Below are 18496 nucleotides of genomic sequence, written 5' to 3'. Positions count from 1 at the left end.
CGGTACGCGGGGCTGCAGCATTACTGAAAATGGCTGCCTCTGTATCCAGTGTACCCCAGGCAGCTGCTGCTGCCTCCTCAGGAGAAGAGGACTTTCATCCCCTTCCCCCGGGTAAAGTGAGCAGCCCTGCGACAGGGCTACTCAATTCTATGCCAACCCAAGGTTCAGCGTAGAATTTAGAGCCTCCGTGTTGGGCAGACAGTCCGACATGGAGTCTCATCATCCAGTGCAACAAAGCTCCACCCATCCTGTCTCACTCCCTCCTCCCAGCAAGATTCCTCCCTGACCTCCCTCTGCCTCCCCCCACCCCAGAATGTCTCCTCCCAACCTCCCCCCACGTCCCCACCTTCTTCTCCTCTGCCAGGCAGTCCGCACAACTACTGAGCGGCGGAGCTCCGGTGCTCCACCAGCGCTAGCCCAGCGCCAGCCAGTGCTGGGTTAACACTGGCGCTCCAGCAATGCTAGGACCCACAAACGTGCCTTATGGCATGTTGCGTCAGTGTGCACCAGCGATAAGCTGGCTTGCACTCGGGACTGGGCCCTAAAACATCAAGAAGTTGAAGGAAATGCACAGTTTTAAAAAAACAACTGAGGATATTTTGCGGAAGGAATTACATAAATGTTAATAAGCTGTTGAGAAGAAAACATTATTATGTAAAATAAATATGTAAATACGCTAGTTATCTAAATATGCCATCAGATATTATGTAACTGAAGACATTAGAAGTTTTTCTGTATGTCATGGAATATTATTTCCTTACCTTATAAAATAGATATCTTTGAACTGAGGGCGGTTATTAAAGTCTATACGTATTGGTATTATGGTTTGTTGAGAAATAATTCCTGTAATGATGAGATTCTCGTCTTGGTAATATTCATGTGGGATCTGGAGGGGATCATCCACCCTGCACATAACACCAAGTTCTTTACACTCAATTTGAGGCAGCAGCAACAGAAAGAGCAACAGCCCCAGAAATAAAGCTGCCATCGGGAAAGTAGATCTTCTCCTGACACAGAATCTAACCTCTCCCCCCCCCCCAATCTAGCACACAGTGATTAGTTTGAATGGGACTCAATTCCTGACCTGCAATGGGGCACTTTCTTCAGATGCAGCACTGTTACCCGTCTAGTACCATACTCTGAGCAGTTTATCAAAGTCACTTATTGGTCATGTTTTGGTCTCGAGAAATTCATGTGGGCTTTGAAGAAAAAAGAGAGAACGATTCAAAGTCTCAAATAATTATAGGGTCCAAAATTACCTCCCCAAAGTCTCACGGCCTTGTGGCGCTCTGTACAAAAGAAAACATATCTGGCAAAACTTTTCCTGCTCTTTGGTGGTGCAGAAAGGTGCCACACAGGACTTCAAAGTGATGAAAGAACTAACCACATTGAAATCATTAGTCTGAAGTAAGGAGCCCCAAAAGATTTGTGTGAAGGAAAAGTGGAAATTCAGGCCTCCCAAATTCAGGCTGGCTCAGACCCTGATAGCAAGTCTCGCAGTACTTCACAATAGAAAACAACCCAGGACAGCTTGAATGGAAACTCCAAACAGCCATGTAGTTGGGAGGGGGAAGGACAGATTGCCTTACAGATAAGAGCCCAATCCTAGAGGCCTCAGTTCTAGCAGTACACTCACTTCACCACTCTGGGTGTTGCAAATGTGCCGTAACACATGTCCTCTGCACCCAAGGAGTAAGCGGTGCTGCTGGGGACACCTGCACTGCCCTGGCTGTTACCGGCAAGAAGATAAGCAGGGTGGTGCAGGGGAGTGGGGAGGGTGGCGAGAGGGCAGGTGAGGTGTTTCTGGGTGGGGGAAGGGCAGAACAGGAGGAGGGGCTGACCCAGGAAGGATGTGAGACCAATGGAGACACCCTCCGCCAGATCCAATTCCCTGTGTCGGGAATTGCAGAGGCTGGAGCTTTACGAACGTCCCCTTCTCCCAAAGACACCTTCAGCGGACCCCTGGCCCTGCAGGATTCAGGTGTGACCATTTCAGTGCCACTGCAGCCCACGGCATTGGGAAGCTTAGGACTGGGTTGTAAGTCAGACAATGTGAAGATGAAGTGAGCTTGGTCTTCACCCCTTCAGCCAGTGCAAGTCCCTTGCACCGGCCGAAAAGTGTCATGAAAGTGCCGTTTTCATGTCACTTTTAGGGTAGCTAGCGAGCCCTGGAGCCCGGTAAGTTTGTGCTGATTGAGCTTAGCCAGTGCAGAGGGCTGGGAAGGATTGGGGAGGGTGAAGTGGAGGTGGTAAAGCAATGAAGACTTGGAGTCACATTTCAGGGTTCAGGAAGGAAGTGAAGCCACTTTTCTGAGCCTACTTTCCTTCTTTTATTCACCTCCACTTTAGCCCAGAACAAAGGTCAGTTGTGTAAACATTGCAAGCTTGCTTTTCCATTGTGCTGAATCAGGATTGTTAACCGAATGTCACGCTGTTAGCTCGTCAACAAGACCTGCTCAAAGTGTGCTTCGAGCGGGGGGGGGGGAGTGTGCTCGCCAGCCTGCCACATCAGCAAAGGTGAGGTCCAGTATTTTCCATGCATTGACTTCATCTCCCTTTTTTATTTTTTTTTATTTGATATGCTCCTTTAAAGCGGGTGCTTGTTGACCAGCCCCCAGTGGGAGCACTAACAGTAGTAGAAAACACAACATTACCACCATTGAATTTTTTTAAATCTCTGCCATCATGGCTAGAAGCAGTTTTTCAGGGGTTTCTGGTTCACCTGATGTCATCAGCTGCCTTTGGGCCTTCAATGTCAGCGCCTTCATATCTCCCCAGGTTATGGGATGAGCCTCCTGTTGGGGTCTTTTGGCTGGCTGTCTGTTCCTTGGTTGCTCCTGTAGTCCCAGAGTCACCTGGAAGTTGGGGATCGGATTCTCCAGGCCCTGGTGCCATGACATCCTTAGCTGGCCGCACACACCGCGCTGGTACCCAAAGTGTTCCTGTGGGAGTAAGCACAGCAGCATAGCCTCGCCCCCAAGTTACCAATGGGGCTGGGCCTTTCCATTCTGGGTCTGGCAGTTGTCTATAATAAACCATGTGTCAGGGTAATGGTTTCATGACTCCTTCATGTCTTTCATGAGGAGTAAACCCTTCTGCATTTAATGTTAAAAAATTTAAAGTATGTAATAAAGTGTTTCCTGAATATGTATTGGCCCAAATAAACGATGTCTCATATCCCCCGTTTTTAATTGTTTAAATAAAAGGGCTTTAATTGAGCAGTGAGCGCACTCTACAATAGCTTGTCCTGTAGAGTTATAGGGGATGCTGTGTTTAAGAATAATATTCCAGGTTGTGCAGAAGGAAAGAAGCTCCTTTGAAGTATAAGCTGGAGCGTTGTCTGTTTTTAGTGTGGCTGGTTTCCCCATTACTGCAATTGCATGTAAAAGGTGGGCAATCACGTGTTTGGTGGTTTCCTTTTTAAAGGTAGAAGCCGAAACATAGCCAGAATAGGTATCAATGCAAACATGTAAATATGAATAGGGTTTACATTTAGCAACATGAGTACCATCCATTTGCCATAATTGGTTTGCATGGGTCCTGCAGGGATTTTCTGTACAGAAAAGGCAAATTTTCACAATCTTGGGGTTGTAAAGGGATGGTAAAAACGCAGTCTTTAAGTTCTACAGTGTACATTTGATAATCATAGGGAAGCAAATTTGGATTTGGGAGGCCAAATTGAAGTGGCTCCATAGGTTGAATTCGTTTGTTTACTTCACAGAGATCATTTAAGACTCTCCATTTTCCAGATTTCTTTTTTATAACAAATATGGGCAAATATGGGCATGTTCCAATTTTTCCTTAGACAAAGGCCACTGTTCTACCCATACCGGGCTGCCTGGCAGCCATGTAAGGGGCAGAGCCTAATGTTTGTTCATATTTGCTCTTCAAATTCAATTCTGGCCCCTAGCCTTTATAAGACATCCCTTCCCCAGATGCTCAAAGGGAGATCAATTACCAATGGCTTAATTAATATGGAATGGGATAGTGGGTTAAGAGTTCCTACCTGGAGCCATGTGGCACTTTGTTGGGAGGTCTTCTCCCCTCCTGCAAATATTAGAATTAGAGGGTGTCACCTCCTGGGTCAGAAACAACAAGTTCTGCTAGATTTATAATAGGTAACTCTGGCCAACATCCTTCTTGCAGAATGAAGGGTTTGGATGGGACCTTCTCTTTTACTATGAATGATGCTCCCTCAGGATTTTCTACTTGGTTAGTAATTGCCTCCTGGAGGCAATTTACAAAATCCACATATGTTTCTGCAGCTCCTTGCCGGACTGTTGCAGAAGACTTCCCCAGCTTCCCTGTTGCCAGAACCTTATGCAAGGCCCATATGGCACAATTAGCTGTCGCATTCAAATACTGGTTTCCTAATTGCACTTGCATGTCTGTCTCATTCAGATACTGATCTACTTGGACGGCTTGTCCCTGAGCATTCTGGCCTACCACTGCCGGGCAGATCATTGAAAACTCAGAATATTCATCTGCTGTTAATTCCTCTGAATTCATGGCCTCTCTGCCCATGTTTTCCATGACTGAAAATGCCTGTGAGGGGTAGTTTCTGGCTGTTCTTTCTTTTCTAGGGAAGCTGGTGTGGAGGGGGGAGGAACATAAGCTGGTGGGGGAAAATTTTCTTTAGGAGGGGGATTGTTTATTTTTTCCTCTTGTTCCTGTAACTCTGGCATCAAGACAGAGATGCCATGCATGAAGGACCTGAACGGGGGCTCGCGGTTCCACGTTTAATGTCCATCCAATTCGGTCCCAGTCTTTTATCTTAAAAGTGCCTCCCTCGGGATACCAGGGCACTGCTCCCCAATGGTATGATCTAATGCTGTAACCTCCCGGGAGGGAACAGGGTGCTGAGCTTTGTGAAGGAGGAATTGCAAATCCAGTTGCTTATGGGAAGTACTGTTTCAGATTGTGCAGTGACGTCATATCCAGGGCATCACTTTGCACTTGGCACTGGGCTGCACTTTCATTAGCTATGTCACTAGGGCAAGGTCATACTTCTAACACAGCCCGGGCAATACCCAGGGGGGTGGCCAGGAGTGGCCCTCAGATGGCCTTTGGACCATTGGCCCTCAGTCAGGTGCCACAGACAGAATGTGGCCCTGAGTTTGACACCTCTGATTTAGAATGAAGAGCCCTGCAGTGAATCAGCACTAAAAGAGTCAGTGTTATGGAAGGTATTACTGTATATACTGTAATCCCCTGGGGGCTGGGGATAAGAATAGGCCCTCAGTTTGGCTGTACTTGTCGTAAGAGGCGACTAAACAGCCACCGGGTAAATGGGACTCGTCAGCCTGGGAAGGCAGCTCATCTGAGAGAAGGAAAACTCTGATTCCAAACCTCCACTGCCTTGTGGCTACATCCAGTTATGGAAAAGGCTTCAGGAGTCAACCTCGAGGCAAAATCCGGAGCCGGAGTCCCTGAGGCAGTTCATGGCTGAACACAGTCACGTTCTGGCAACTCCTGCGACGTCGCTGGAACCAACCGTATTGGCCTCTGCCTTTCCATTGGACCATTTCAGCGACGTGGAGAGGGGGGATTTGCTGCATGGGTAACAGCCTATCCTCCATACCTACTTTACCCAGGCTTCACGCATTGGAGAGGACACTCTGTTCCAGAACCACCATTCAGAGTGTGACACCATGTTCTTCCGAGACTGAAGGATGCCAACAAGAACTGTATATATGTGTTATTGGAAGTGCTGCCACTTGGAAGCAAGCTGGGGGCAGCTCCTCCTCTTCCATCCACCAAATGTTTCCATCCACAAAGGGTAAGGAACTGCCACTGAGAGCAGCAACCTGGCAAGCCTGGTGGATTGAATGGGGCTAGAAATCAACAGTTCTATACACATAAGCTGAGAGATTTGAAGGCCTCTGTGACCCAGGATTTACTGCTGGCCTGGGCCCTATTGCATGTTCATTTTTCCCATGAACTTTGTGTCAAATTAATTCCATAATGCTGATTTTCCTTTGGGACTCAGCAAAGAAAGTTTGGGAATATTTGGGCCATTCACCACCTGCGACTTCTGATGCCACAAAGGAGCCAATTACAGTCCTCTGAGGTCTTCTGCACGTGGTGAGAGAATGTTCTGCAGATGTTTTGCTGAGTTTGGTGCCACCATGCTGTCCACACTTAGGAAAGGACTGCTAATTATAGGCAGGTTTCTGAGTAAATTGGCTGCAAGCCAGCCTCCTCCAAGCAATATCTGGAAGCCACAAGCAAAGCCAACAACCAAGACAGAAAACAGTTATAAAAGCTCTCCTTAATGCCCTGAGCTGGACCAAAAGGAACAGGGGCAAGCAGGGTTCTGTCACCTGAACTCTGATCGTTCTAAGATACAGCTGCATTCAGTGGTTCATTGGTCCTGTGAGGGGGCATACTTTGAGTTCCATGAGCAGCATGTAAGTAGTGAGCAAATATTTTTCACGGAGTCTCAACTTCTGGATGTCTCTTAAGAAGAAATGAACCAAACCTTAGTGTTCAGGTAGTCTAGTAAGCTCGAGAGGTGTAAACAACCGAAAGGTTCAAACAACTGCATGTTGTTGCCACCATTCCCTCACAGGTTATACAGCGTGACGCCAACAGGGGCAGCCTCCATTCAAAGGAGATCATAAGCATGCTGATGAAACGCCATTGATGGAGACTGCAGAATGGGGGACTGGAAGGGAGGTTTTGTCCTCAGAATGAAGCTATTTCTGGTGTCCCTACTTGGACTGCTGCCTCATATGGTGTGTATGACTCATTCCATTCACAGCGGCCTGAAGATGCTTCCCGTCAACTGCACCCTAAGCAATCCTGTCTTTATTTCACATGAGTTTTATCAGCCAGGAAACTTTGTAATTGGCGAGATCACTTCTCAGGTCTTCTTCCTTGGCCTCTCTACTGATTTCAGAGAACAGCCCTCCACAATTTTCAGCAAGGAAGCCATGTAAGGAATTCTCTCCACATAGCATTCATCTAGACCAGGGGTTCTCAAACTATGGCCTGTGGGCCACATCTGGCCCCCCAACACATTTTGTTCTGCTCCAGCCCACCACAAGAGCAAGGCTGAGTGACGTAGTCCTGGCAGCAGAAAGTTTGGGAGCTTCTGATTAGACCATGAAAGACTGTTGAACGGTAATGCATGAGAACACATAAAAAATAGAAAGCTGTGTTTTCCTCCTTGTATTTGTCAGCCCTTACAGTTCACCCTCTTCCATTGGCTGATTCCACTGAATTTGAGCATAAACTATGAATGTGTTTATCTATTGAGGCTCTCCAGGATTCTTGGCATTTGTGATACACTCTCTGAATCCTTCTTAATGGCAGTTTTCCTACTATCCTCAGGTATTCCTCATCTTAATTTCTGGAAACCATCAGTTCACATTTGCTTGACTGGATTCCATTCTTGACTAAAGCCCAATCCTATCTTCTGCCACCCTTTGCGGCAGGTGAGGTAGAACTGCTCCGTCATTGTCCATGGAAAAACACTGCAGCTGCTTTTCCCAAGGAGGCTCTCCTTACCCCCGAGGAAGCCTTTCTTACACCTGCTTTCTCGGGTATAAGGAGAGCCTCCTCAGATGTAAATGGGTCGGGTGGCTGCAGTGCTTTTCCACAGACTACAATAGGGCAATTCTGCCTCACCTGCCACCCCTGCACCACACATCCCTGCTATATGATGCAGCGGCACCAATGGAGAGCACGCTGCATGCTATGGGTGGGGGGTGACCAGACTACCCAGGACAGGTAAATAAAAATCTTTTTCACTTACTCCCCCCCCCATAGGCTGCCTGGCCTCCAGTGGGTCTCCTTGGTACCCATCCCAGCTATTTACCAGGCATAAGTCCAAGGAGTCTCAAAGGGTGTGCCAGTCTGGGGGAAGAGGGATAGGAACTCGGTGTGTGCCACAGTCACTGAGATTCTCTCCCTTCCCCCCCAAACCGTCTTCAGTTTGGCCCACTCCCTGCTCCAATCCTTACTTGAACCACTCCCAAACCACCCCTGCTGCCACTTTACCTGCTCTAGTGGGATGTCCTGGAGCTGGTGACCCTGACCTGCATGCAAGCAGAGCAGCTTTTGCTCCAATGGCTCATGAGATTCACTGCCTTTAACCCGAGATAGGATTGGAGCCTAAGGCTGCAATCTTATGCACATTTATCTGGGAATAAGTCCCACTAAATTCAATGGGACTTACTTCTAAGTAGACATGCCTAGGATTGTGCTGAAACACATGTGCTATTCTCATCACAACCAGAGATAAAACAAGTTAGCCTTGGACATGTGCCTATTCACCCTGCCTCAGCTTCCATCTGCAATATGGAGATGGAATGCTGACTTAGAGCCCGATCCTGAGGTCTGTGGCGCAGCTCCGCGGCACGGCTCCACACTGTGGACCTCAGTTGCAAACGTGCCATAAGGCATGTTTGCGGGGCTTACCACTGGCCCACTTACCACTTGGATTTTCTTAAGGTGATCAAAATGTTATTAATAATTTTCCTCCTCAAGAATGTCATATATTCTTGCAGTGTGATGCCAAAGAACTACCAGCTTGTACTGGCCCTGATTTTTGCTGTAAAAGAGATAAATGAAAATCCTTTGATCTTACCTAATGTTAGTTTGGGACTGCACATCTTTGACAACTACTACAGCACACAGAGGACTTATGAAGCCATCCTCAGGCTGCTTTCCACACAGCACAGGTTTGTGCCCAACTACAGATGTGACATCCAGAACCATCTGATCGCCACCTTTGGGGGGCTTGATTCAGAGACTTCTCGTTACATGGCCACAGTGTTAAACCTTTACAAGATGCCACAGGTAGGTTTTTGCAAAATGGAGCGTGCAGGTCCCATAACTGTGGCACATAAATAACGATGTCATTGTCGCCTGTGGAGACATATTGCTCATTTGAATTGAATTGCTAGCTAGTTGGTTTACAATTGAAAAATACTGTAACATGGACATTACAAAACATCAAACAGATTTACCTCAGGATATTGGTGATCCCTTTATGAGTTGAGAGTATGATCTCCTTGGGCTGGGTTCTTCTTCTGCCTTCCCCTCAGGACATAAGCCTTGAGTAGTAATATGGCACTGAGGGAAAGGTAGGATTGGTAAAACATATTTCAAAAAATGTAGTACATATCACACTATGGGAGTACTCTACACATATACTTCAAAACACCTTCTCACAACAACACAGGAGATGGGAAATCTATGTCTGCACTATGTCTCTTCATGTGTAGGTGGATAGTCTACCGAGATGTGGGAACTAGGTAATATTTTTGCATGTGACCATAAGTGAGACCCCTCTTTTCCTTTCTTCGGGGGGGGGGGGGTCTCATGCTTACCACTGCAACATTGATACACTGCATACCTTGGTGGAAATATATTGGTAGTAATAGTAATACTATTAGTAGAAGTATTAATACAAGTAGTACTTTTAAAGGGGAGAGAGAGAGAGAGAGAGAGATGCCTACTGAGCATAGCAAGTTGTGCAACTGATGAAGAGGGCTGTAGTCCACAAATATGAGGCAGTCCTCAAAGTGTCACAAGCAGTGGTGTAGCTAGAGGGGGTTCAAAGCACTATATTTTGCAAGGGTCTTCACTGCAGCATGAAGTGGCCCTGAGGTCTCCCCTTCGGAGCTATTCCAGGAGGTGGGAGGAAAATGGAAGTAAACACAACAATTTGTCTCCGTTTTGCTTCCACCACCTGGAATGGCTCTGAAGGGGGGGGGGGCTGGACTGTTTGCTTGATGCAGTGAGGCTCCCTGCAAAACTTAGTGCTTTGCACCCACTCCAGCTACGCCACTGGTCGCAAGTCATCTTGTTGCTTTCCTTTATTCCGACATGTGTGTACCGTGCTCTGTGTGCTATATTTTCTCTCAATAGCCATAACAAACTTTTCCTCATTGATTTCGATGGTGCTTAGTAAGGATTTGCTTTATTTGTGTACAACCCAATGTCTTTTGGAAGGCACAAGGTGACTCCTTCACTCTATGCAGATGTATCTGGGTGAAAAGCACTGCACACGCTGCACACAAGTTAATCTCTGCACATATCAGAGCAGTGGCATCACTGGAGTTCGTGTCACTTGGTGTGGGAAGTCGGCGTATCACCCCCCATGATGGACCTCCTCCCATGTAGTACAGTGGTGCAATGACCTGGGTGGTGGACGTGGTGATTCACTATCACTCCACCCTGCTGGGTTTTTGGCTATAACCTTTGATAGAATAGAGGTATTTCAACACAGTTTGTTTCATTGCATTCTGCATGAAATTATACATCAAATGATATATAACATGATGGTATCATTTGAAGATACCAAGATTTTAAAAATGTTGACCAGTAGTGGTGTCACCCCCCCATATGCATGTCACCCAGTGCTGCCCACGCCTCCCTCACAGCCCGCTAGGGATGCTGCTGTATCTGATGCACTAATGAAAACCCTTAATATATTCTTTTAGATCACTTTTGGCTCCCTTGTCTCAGGGCTGAGTGACAAAACGCTTCTCCCTTCCCTGTACCGCATGGTCCCAAATGAAGCCCATCAGTACAATGGGATTGTCCAATTACTTCTGCATTTCAGATGGACATGGGTCGGACTCTTTGCTGTGGATGATGATAATGGAGAAAGGTTTTTCCAAGCACTGGTACCCCTGCTTACTCAGAATGGCCTCTGTTTTGCTTTTATACAAAGGACACCTCAATGGACTTACGTTGCTGGAATGTTAGATTTGTTTCTAACCGATTTGGATACTTTTCCAGTTCTAATGGAAAGCAAAGCCAATGTGTTTGTGGTCCATGGGGCACCTCCATCCATGCTGAATTTGAGCTGGTATCTGCATATGGCAGTCTTTGATTCACATAAAGGTAAGGTCTGGATTGTGACTGCACAATGGGATTTCAGGTCAAGTGCCTATCAAAAGGACTGGGATATCCAGTTCTTTCATGGCGCCATATCTTTCACCATTCATTCAAATGAACCGCCAGGATTCATGACATTTCTTCAGAGTTTAAATCCTTCTTGGACAAAAGAAGATGGTTTTATCCAGGACTTCTGGGAGAAGGCCTTCAGCTGTTCACTGAATAATTATACTATGAGAGAAAATGAGGAGATCAAGGAAGGATGTACCAGGAAGGAGAAGTTGGAAAGTCTTCCTGGACCTATATTTGAAATGAACATGATTGGCCACAGCTACAATGTCTATAATAGTGCCCATGCTGTGGCCCTTGCTCTACATAGTTTGTTTGAATCCAGATACAAATATAGAACATGGGTAGCTGGAGGAAGGCAGGAGCACCAGAATCTGCAGCAATGGCAGGTAATTTTACCCTTAGGGCAAGATTCTATTTCCATTAATAAGCTAGAATTACCAGTTTTTCAAGTGTTTTAATGTAGATAGGGTGATTGATCCATTTCACAAACAATCTATTGTAGAGAGTCGTGGTTGGACATTGTGGAAGGTGAGATATCAGATGATACAAAATAGTTGCGAGTTTTAAAAACTCAGATCAACAATGTGAACTTCAAATTGTGTTGCCAAAAAATGCCATTCTTTACCTATACCATTCTATTGCCTAGAACAGTGTTTCTCAACATTTTTCCCCTGTTGTACCACTTTGCATTGTCCACCTATTGGAAGTACTACCAGAAGTAACTGATGATGATGTCATCGTGAGTTACTTCAGGATTGACAGGCTAGATGCAATGCAGCAAAAACCAGTAAGAGGCTCAGGATGGATGGGAGGGCTTTTCTAAAGCATGCAAAAAGTGGATGTAGGAAAATAGGAAGCTTACCCAGGAAGAAGAAGGGCTGAAAACCAGGGTGACTGTTACCCTGCACATGCCTGATCTTGTCTGATCTCGGAAGCTAAGCAGGGTCAGGCCTGGTTAGTACTTGGATGGGAGACCGCTTGGGAATACCAGGTGCTGTAGGGTTATACCATAGTCTTTCGAGACTGAAGGTTGCCAACTATTTACAATAATAGGTGGGGAATGGGAGAGAAGAACCAAGAAAAAGAAGGGGAAGAGACAGGGGGACATTCCAGCCAACATTCCAGCCATCGTGCAAGACCAGGGTAGAGTCTATGCTCCCTATAACCAGAACCGGAACTGCAAGCAATGAGTGAGCCCTTCAGCAGGCCAGGAAATCACTCACTTGTGGTTGGAGAAGTTTGCATCTCCCCCTGCTTGATCATTCTTAACTGATACCCCGTGTGTCCAAAGTCTTGATTAGATTTGGCCATGGAGTTTGCAGGTAGAAACTAGGGTTAGGGATCCTTCTTTTGTATCACTAGCAACTTTGCTTAAAGTAAATTGGAAAGCCAGAATGTGGCTTTGAATTTGCTGCACAAACAAGGTGCAGCCAGTCATGAAATGTCCCCAACAGAAACGAAAGAAAAGCAAGGTTTCTCTTAAGCGAGCCTGCTGTGGTAATGGAATGGGGTGACTGCCCTGATGGACCAAAGTTTTCGCTTTCCCTAACACTTGTGGGACCTGAGGCTCCTAAGTGCCACAAGACTAGTCTGCACCTCGTTCTTGGCATGCACCTAGTGCCATGTACATGTGCAAAGAAATGCATCATATATCACTGTAAAAAAAGTCAGACAACACAAGAACTATATAAACCTCTCGAGGACAGGTACTTGTCAGTTCCATTCTGAGGACTTACTTCCCAACACCCCATCGTCCATTTACATCTATTCTCATTGCATGTAGCTCCACCACTTTCTACGGAGAATCTCATTCAACAATAGCGCTGGAGAGACTGTACGTTTTGATGAAAATGGAGAATTAGTTGCAGAATTTGATGTAACAAATTGGGTGATTTTCCCAAACAAATCTTTCCTTAGAGTCAAAATTGGGAGGCTGGATCCTCAGGCTTCTCCAAGCAAAGTATTAACAATTCAAGATGAGCATATCACATGGCATGGAAGATTTAATCAGGTGAGGCACAATTCCATGTCCTTAGTTCCACCAGGAAATAAGGTAGTGCAGTGGTTCTCACACATTTAGCACTGGGACCCACTACTTTAGCATGAGAACCTGTCAGGACCCACCGGAAGTGATGTCATGACTGGAAGTGACGTCATCAAACAGAAAAATTTTAGCAATCCATGCTGCAATCCTACCCACACTTACCTAGGAATCAGTACCATTTACCATCATTGTTAAAAGAATATACATAGTAGCTTGTTAAAAGTATAATTCTGTAACATTTCCCCAAATGTAGTTACGTATCATGATAGCATCAAGTCTAATATATTAAAAATAAAATATTGAAATGAATGGGGACCCACCTGAAATTGGCTCAGGACCCACCTAGTGGGTCCCGACCCACAGTTTGAGAAACACTGGGGTAGTGGATAATTCACATGCCTGTCATTGAATATACCTTCATTTTTATTTTAGTAATTCAACCTGGATGTCTAAGGGAAAAGTTAAAATGCATTAGTTAAAATGACTAGCACCAACAGTGATTGACCATGAAAATATGAAATGTATTTGGGTGAGGTCAAGAAACTGCAGACATAGGAAACGTGAGACATTTCCTCCACGTCACCTTCATTATGTGCAAAGCCACTGTCTCACTTTCACACATATCTGTCTAGTAACTCCAGGCATTATGTACACACACACAATACATCCTTGTAACAGTGATAGTGAAGCTCCTCCTCTTCACTCAGCCCATTAATATATCAGTTTAACAACTGCAACATCAGCATGATATAAAAAGTCAAAAATTGGGTTCACATCTGGTTTAGCTTCACTGGTATTTTTACATTCTCCAGTTTGGTTCAGTTCAGATACTAGTTTTAAAAATTATCCTATCCCCCTGTCGTTTCTGGGCAGGCACTGCCCATCTCTGTGTGTAATGACCACTGCCATCCTGGATCCAGCAGAAAAAAGAAGGAAGGGAAACCCTTTTGCTGTTATGATTGTACTCCATGTCCAGAAGGGAAAATTTCTGACCAGAAAGGTAGGAGACAGTCGTCATCAACGTCAAGCATGCCATGCACCTTATGCTGCCACACTGAAGTAATTAAGTTTGGCGTTGCCACTGGTACGGAGGGACTGGAATGATTCACTGATCCTGAAACATCATGTTGTAGGCAGAGGTTCTTGTTGCAGAAGAAAGCAAGCCTTTATTTTGATATGCCATCCTAGTGACCATTGGTCATGCCTTTCAGATCGCTGTATGTGACTTCCATGGCCTGATACTGATCAATTTGCTCTTCATAAGTATTCCTATATGTGGGAAGTTACTGCTAGAGAACATGATGCTTTTCCTTCCACAAGGATAGTCTATTTGGATCATATTATATTGATGCTTCAAAGCCTCCACCATCTTCTTAAAATATGTTGTGTAAAATTCTTCATTGGTCTTGGTTGAGATTCTGTGCACTTGTTGAGCTGTTGGAATTGCCTTGATAACAAGGTAATTAAAGAACCCTATTTGCATGACTGCAACTCCTGCCTACCTCATCCAATAAATCAGTGCCACCCAAAGTCATGACCACTGTGCACCTGGTATGTGGTCCCCATCCAGACTGCAGCTTTCCATTCTGCCCCCACATGGCTTGTCGTTGGGGTAGACCAGGGCACCAGGACACTCTGGGCAGTCATGTCTGTTGCCCGGCATCCCAGAAGGCTGTGTGACAGGACATCCAGGCAGATGCAACTGCACAGAGCATCCTGGTGCCCAGGTCTACCCAGACAATGAGCCGCACAGGGGAGGAACCCTGGAACCACAGGGTTTGGCAGGGGAGAATTAGGTAGGATCAGGACCTGAGCCTGGGAGTAAGCCCCACTGAATTGTCTTCTGAGAAGACATGCATAGAGTTGCACTGTTAGATACTATATTGCATTAGCTTGCACTCTCTCTCTCTCTCTCTCTCTCTCTCTCTCTCTCTCTCTCTCTCTCTCTCTCTCTCATAAATAGATATAAAAATTTCAATTCTTTTTCTTTCCAGATATGGATGACTGCATCACATGTCCAGAAGACTGCTATTCAAACTTGGAACACAATCATTGCATTTCCAAAAGCATAAGCTACCTGTCTTATGAAGAACATCTGGGGATAAGCATAGTTATGTTTACAATTTCATTTGCTCTGATCACAGCCTGGGTGCTTGGAACCTTCATGAAGCACCAGGACACTCCCATAGTCAAGGCCAACAACCGCAGCCTCACCTACATCCTCCTCATCTCCCTCCTCCTTTGCTTCCTCTGCTCCCTTCTCTTCATCGGAGAACCAAAAGAGATCACCTGCCTTCTTCGACAAACAGCCTTTGGCATCGTTTTCTCAATTGCTCTTTCTTCTGTTTTGGCAAAAACTATCACTGTTGTTCTGGCATTCATGCTTACCAAACCAGGATCTAGAATGAGGAAATGGATGGGGAAAAGACTGGCAAACTTCATTGTCTTTTCATGCTCCTTTATACAAACAGGAATTTGTTTGGTTTGGCTAAGTACTTCTCCTCCATTCCCAGAAATGAATATGTACTCAATGAAAGGGAAAATCATACTTGAATGTAATGAGGGCTCAACTACCATGCTTTACTGTGTCTTGGGCTACATGGGCTTCCTGGCCATTGTCAGCTTCACCGTGGCTTTCCTGGGCAGGAAGTTACCAGACAGTTTCAATGAAGCCAAGTTCATCACCTTCAGCATGTTGGTCTTTTGCAGTGTTTGGTTGTCTTTTGTTCCAACCTACCAGAATACAAAAGGGAAATCCATGGTGGCTGTGGAGATCTTCTCCATCTTGGCTTCTAGTGCTGGGTTACTGGGGTGTATTTTTTTCCCTAAGTGCTACATCATTGTGGTCAGGCCTGAGCTGAATAATAGGGAGCAATTAATGAGGAAAAAAAACTAGGCAGCTGAAGGGAAAGGGCAAGGCCACCCCATTACAGCAGCCCAACCCAACTGAGGAAGGGCCCAATCCTACTTAACTTTCCAGTGCCGGTGCAGCCACAATACAGTCCTGGGGAAAGGGAACAAATGTTCCCTCCATGGACTACTCCCCTACTGCAGGATGAAGTGCATACCTCATTGGCACGGCTGCACCAGCACTGGATAACTGGATAGGATTCGGCCCAAAGTCATTACCCTATCATGCATGGAGAAGAAGGGTGCCTCTGCCCCCCTCCCCTGCCCATACTAAGATCACAGACTAGGGCAATGCACCCCCACAACGATGGATGGAACCCCATGAGGGCTTTGGGGGTCATACAGGCAGTGGAGGCCCCCATTCCACACCTTCCTACTCACCCCTTGCAGGCAGGAAGGCCCCCACATGATGTTTTTTAGGATGAATATATTTTTATTATGTTCTAATGTATATTGGCCACAGATTGTTAGAAAATAAAGTATTGTTACTCCCTTTTCTCCTTCCTATTCCCCTCCTTCAGAATGTTGTGTGAGATTGCAGAGCTATGCGAATGGGTGAGGGACTAGCAAGACTAAATGCCAGGATTGAAAACGACTGCAGTGAAGAGATATTATAAAGGAATCAGATTAGGTTCTTCTCACACACACACACACACACACACACACACACAGAGAGAGAGAGAGAGAGAGAGAGAGAGAGAGAGAGAGAGAGAGAGAGAGAGAGAGAGAAGCTTTTTTCTAAGTATGAGAATGGGCAAAGTTCTGCAAGAGATAATAGCACAACATCTCCATTAACGGAGAAGCCTCTGAAGCCAGAGGTACTTCATCAAGGCCAGAGGAAGTACACAGAATGACTCAGACAGATAAAGAGGCCCCTCTGATGATGGGCTTATCAGAACTCAAAGTGGTGTGAAGGTCTCCCCATGCCTCAGAAGGTCTCCCAGACGCAACTGGAAAGCACTTCCATTTTACTGGTGCGAACTTGAAGTGCCTTCTAGTCACGCCCAGGAGGCTTCTGAGGAGACTGGGAGGCCACACAAATCCTATGGAGGGCCACACATGCCCCCAGGTAAGCATGGCACCATGCAGGCCTCTCCCCCCCCCCATTTCATTATCTGTGGAATTGGTATCCATGGAGGTCCAGGAACAGATCCCCCACAAATACCACGGGCCCACTATATACAGTACAGGACCTCATCAAAAGGATAAGAAATGAAGCAAAGAGGGCAGAAATAGAAGATTTTGCCATCCCTTCTCTCCCATATGGACTGGATAACGTCCTTCGATGGAGTGTTGGCCAGCTGGAAAAAAGGAAGGAGAACTCTGCCTTTGTGTGTTTTTCCAGTCCAGGTGTAACATGTAACTTATTGGCCAGGTCTGAGCATAGGTGGGTGAGTGTGTAAGAGTTTCGCATTATTTTAATGTCATGTCGTAAAGCTAGTTTTAACGGAAATCTCTGTCTAGAGATAACTTCCACTTCCTGGGAGGAGGAAATGAAGAAAATGGATAGCCTTGATCAATCCTCTTTTTCCTTGGTCCTAGAGCAGGCCCAATATTGTACTTTAGGCCTGCCTTGGACCTAACACTACTCCCTTCATAAATAAGAAAATAATAGTTGTCAAACTGCAGAAAACTTTCAAAAAAAAACAGCCTCCACTGTTTTATCATAGGTGCTATCAAAACAAAAGTCAACAACACACTGGAGAGATAATTATCTCCCCCATTATTTTCAAAATTACTGGTTTCCTTCCCGCTACTGAAAAATGTCCAGCACCTGATAGCAAGTTCAACAAATATATTATGAAACCTCTCGTGTTGTACCTAAATGAATCTCAGGTAGGCAGGATCTATCATTCTTTTATATGACCGTTCCCCCCTCCCCTTTAGCTGTTTTATGTTCCTACCGGCATTTTCATCCATGACTTTGAGCAAAGGAACAATAAATATCCTGTGAGTAACTCTGCATTTAAACCTTTCATTGAGCCACTCACTTCCTGGTTTCTTCATGTGCAGAATTATACCTCATAAAGGAAGTATTCCCGCAGGTACAGCCTTATCACACTCTCTCATGTTCTTTGAGAGAAATATTTTGGTACACTCTTGTAACTGACCATTATCCTGCCTCTTCACTCTCACAGGTTTCCAATTTACATACAGTATTTAAAAAATGAGAGAGAGAGAGAGAGAGAGAGAGAGAGAGAGAGAGAGAGAGAGAGAGAGGATTCTCAAGTTTCCACTTGTTCTAGTTTTTGTTTTGTTTTGTTGATCCAGGCACAGTTTAGATCTGGAACTATCTTTGAGGGTTATGAAGAAGAAAAATGTTTCATTCATCTGCCAGGACAAAGTGAGGAAGTCAAAACAATATGTTGCGTGGAGACTCTGATGGACAAGTGGTAACAACATGAACCAGTAAAAGGAAGACTAAGACACTGGTGCAGAGACCATCTCACAAGCCAACCTTTATTTCATTGTATAAACACAGCCACCACCTATTCAGTGACTTCCCAAAAAGAACAGATTCTAGATGACACTGCGGCTGGATGGAAACATGGCAGTCTTTGTGTGGAGGGGACGTTTCATCAACAGGCTCATACTGCTACTGGTTTTTCTACTTGT

General features: G+C 45.5%; 1 protein-coding gene and 1 pseudogene across 1 annotated transcript; both read left to right on the top strand.

Moving 5' to 3' along the window:
* Positions 1-8517: 8517 nt before the first annotated feature.
* LOC136653202 (vomeronasal type-2 receptor 26-like) lies at positions 8518-15866 on the top strand. The gene is made up of 3 exons (XM_066630111.1): positions 8518-8805; positions 13844-13970; positions 14965-15866. Exons 1-3 carry the CDS (start codon positions 8518-8520, stop codon positions 15864-15866), a joined length of 1317 nt encoding a protein of 438 aa, XP_066486208.1.
* LOC136654607 (5S ribosomal RNA) lies at positions 11810-11929 on the top strand (annotated as a pseudogene).
* Positions 15867-18496: the final 2630 nt, after the last annotated feature.

The sequence above is a fragment of the Tiliqua scincoides genome, chromosome 5, assembly GCF_035046505.1.
Source record: "Tiliqua scincoides isolate rTilSci1 chromosome 5, rTilSci1.hap2, whole genome shotgun sequence".
Taxonomy (NCBI): Eukaryota; Metazoa; Chordata; class Lepidosauria; order Squamata; family Scincidae; genus Tiliqua; species Tiliqua scincoides.
Note: the sequence above shows the minus strand (reverse complement) of the source record. Positions and strands in the feature narration are given on the sequence as shown.

What these genes read in the sequence shown, in the direction of transcription:
- LOC136653202 (XM_066630111.1), top strand. Translation starts at nt 8,518, where the DNA reads ATGCCAAAGAACTACCAGCTTGTACTGGCCCTGATTTTTGCTGTAAAA. An exon ending in ACCTTTACAAGATGCCACAG is followed by an intron (nt 8,806 to 13,843) that starts GTAGGTTTTTGC and finishes GTTTCTGGGCAG; the next exon opens with GCACTGCCCATCTCTGTGTG. An exon ending in GAAAATTTCTGACCAGAAAG is followed by an intron (nt 13,971 to 14,964) that starts GTAGGAGACAGT and finishes TTTTCTTTCCAG; the next exon opens with ATATGGATGACTGCATCACA.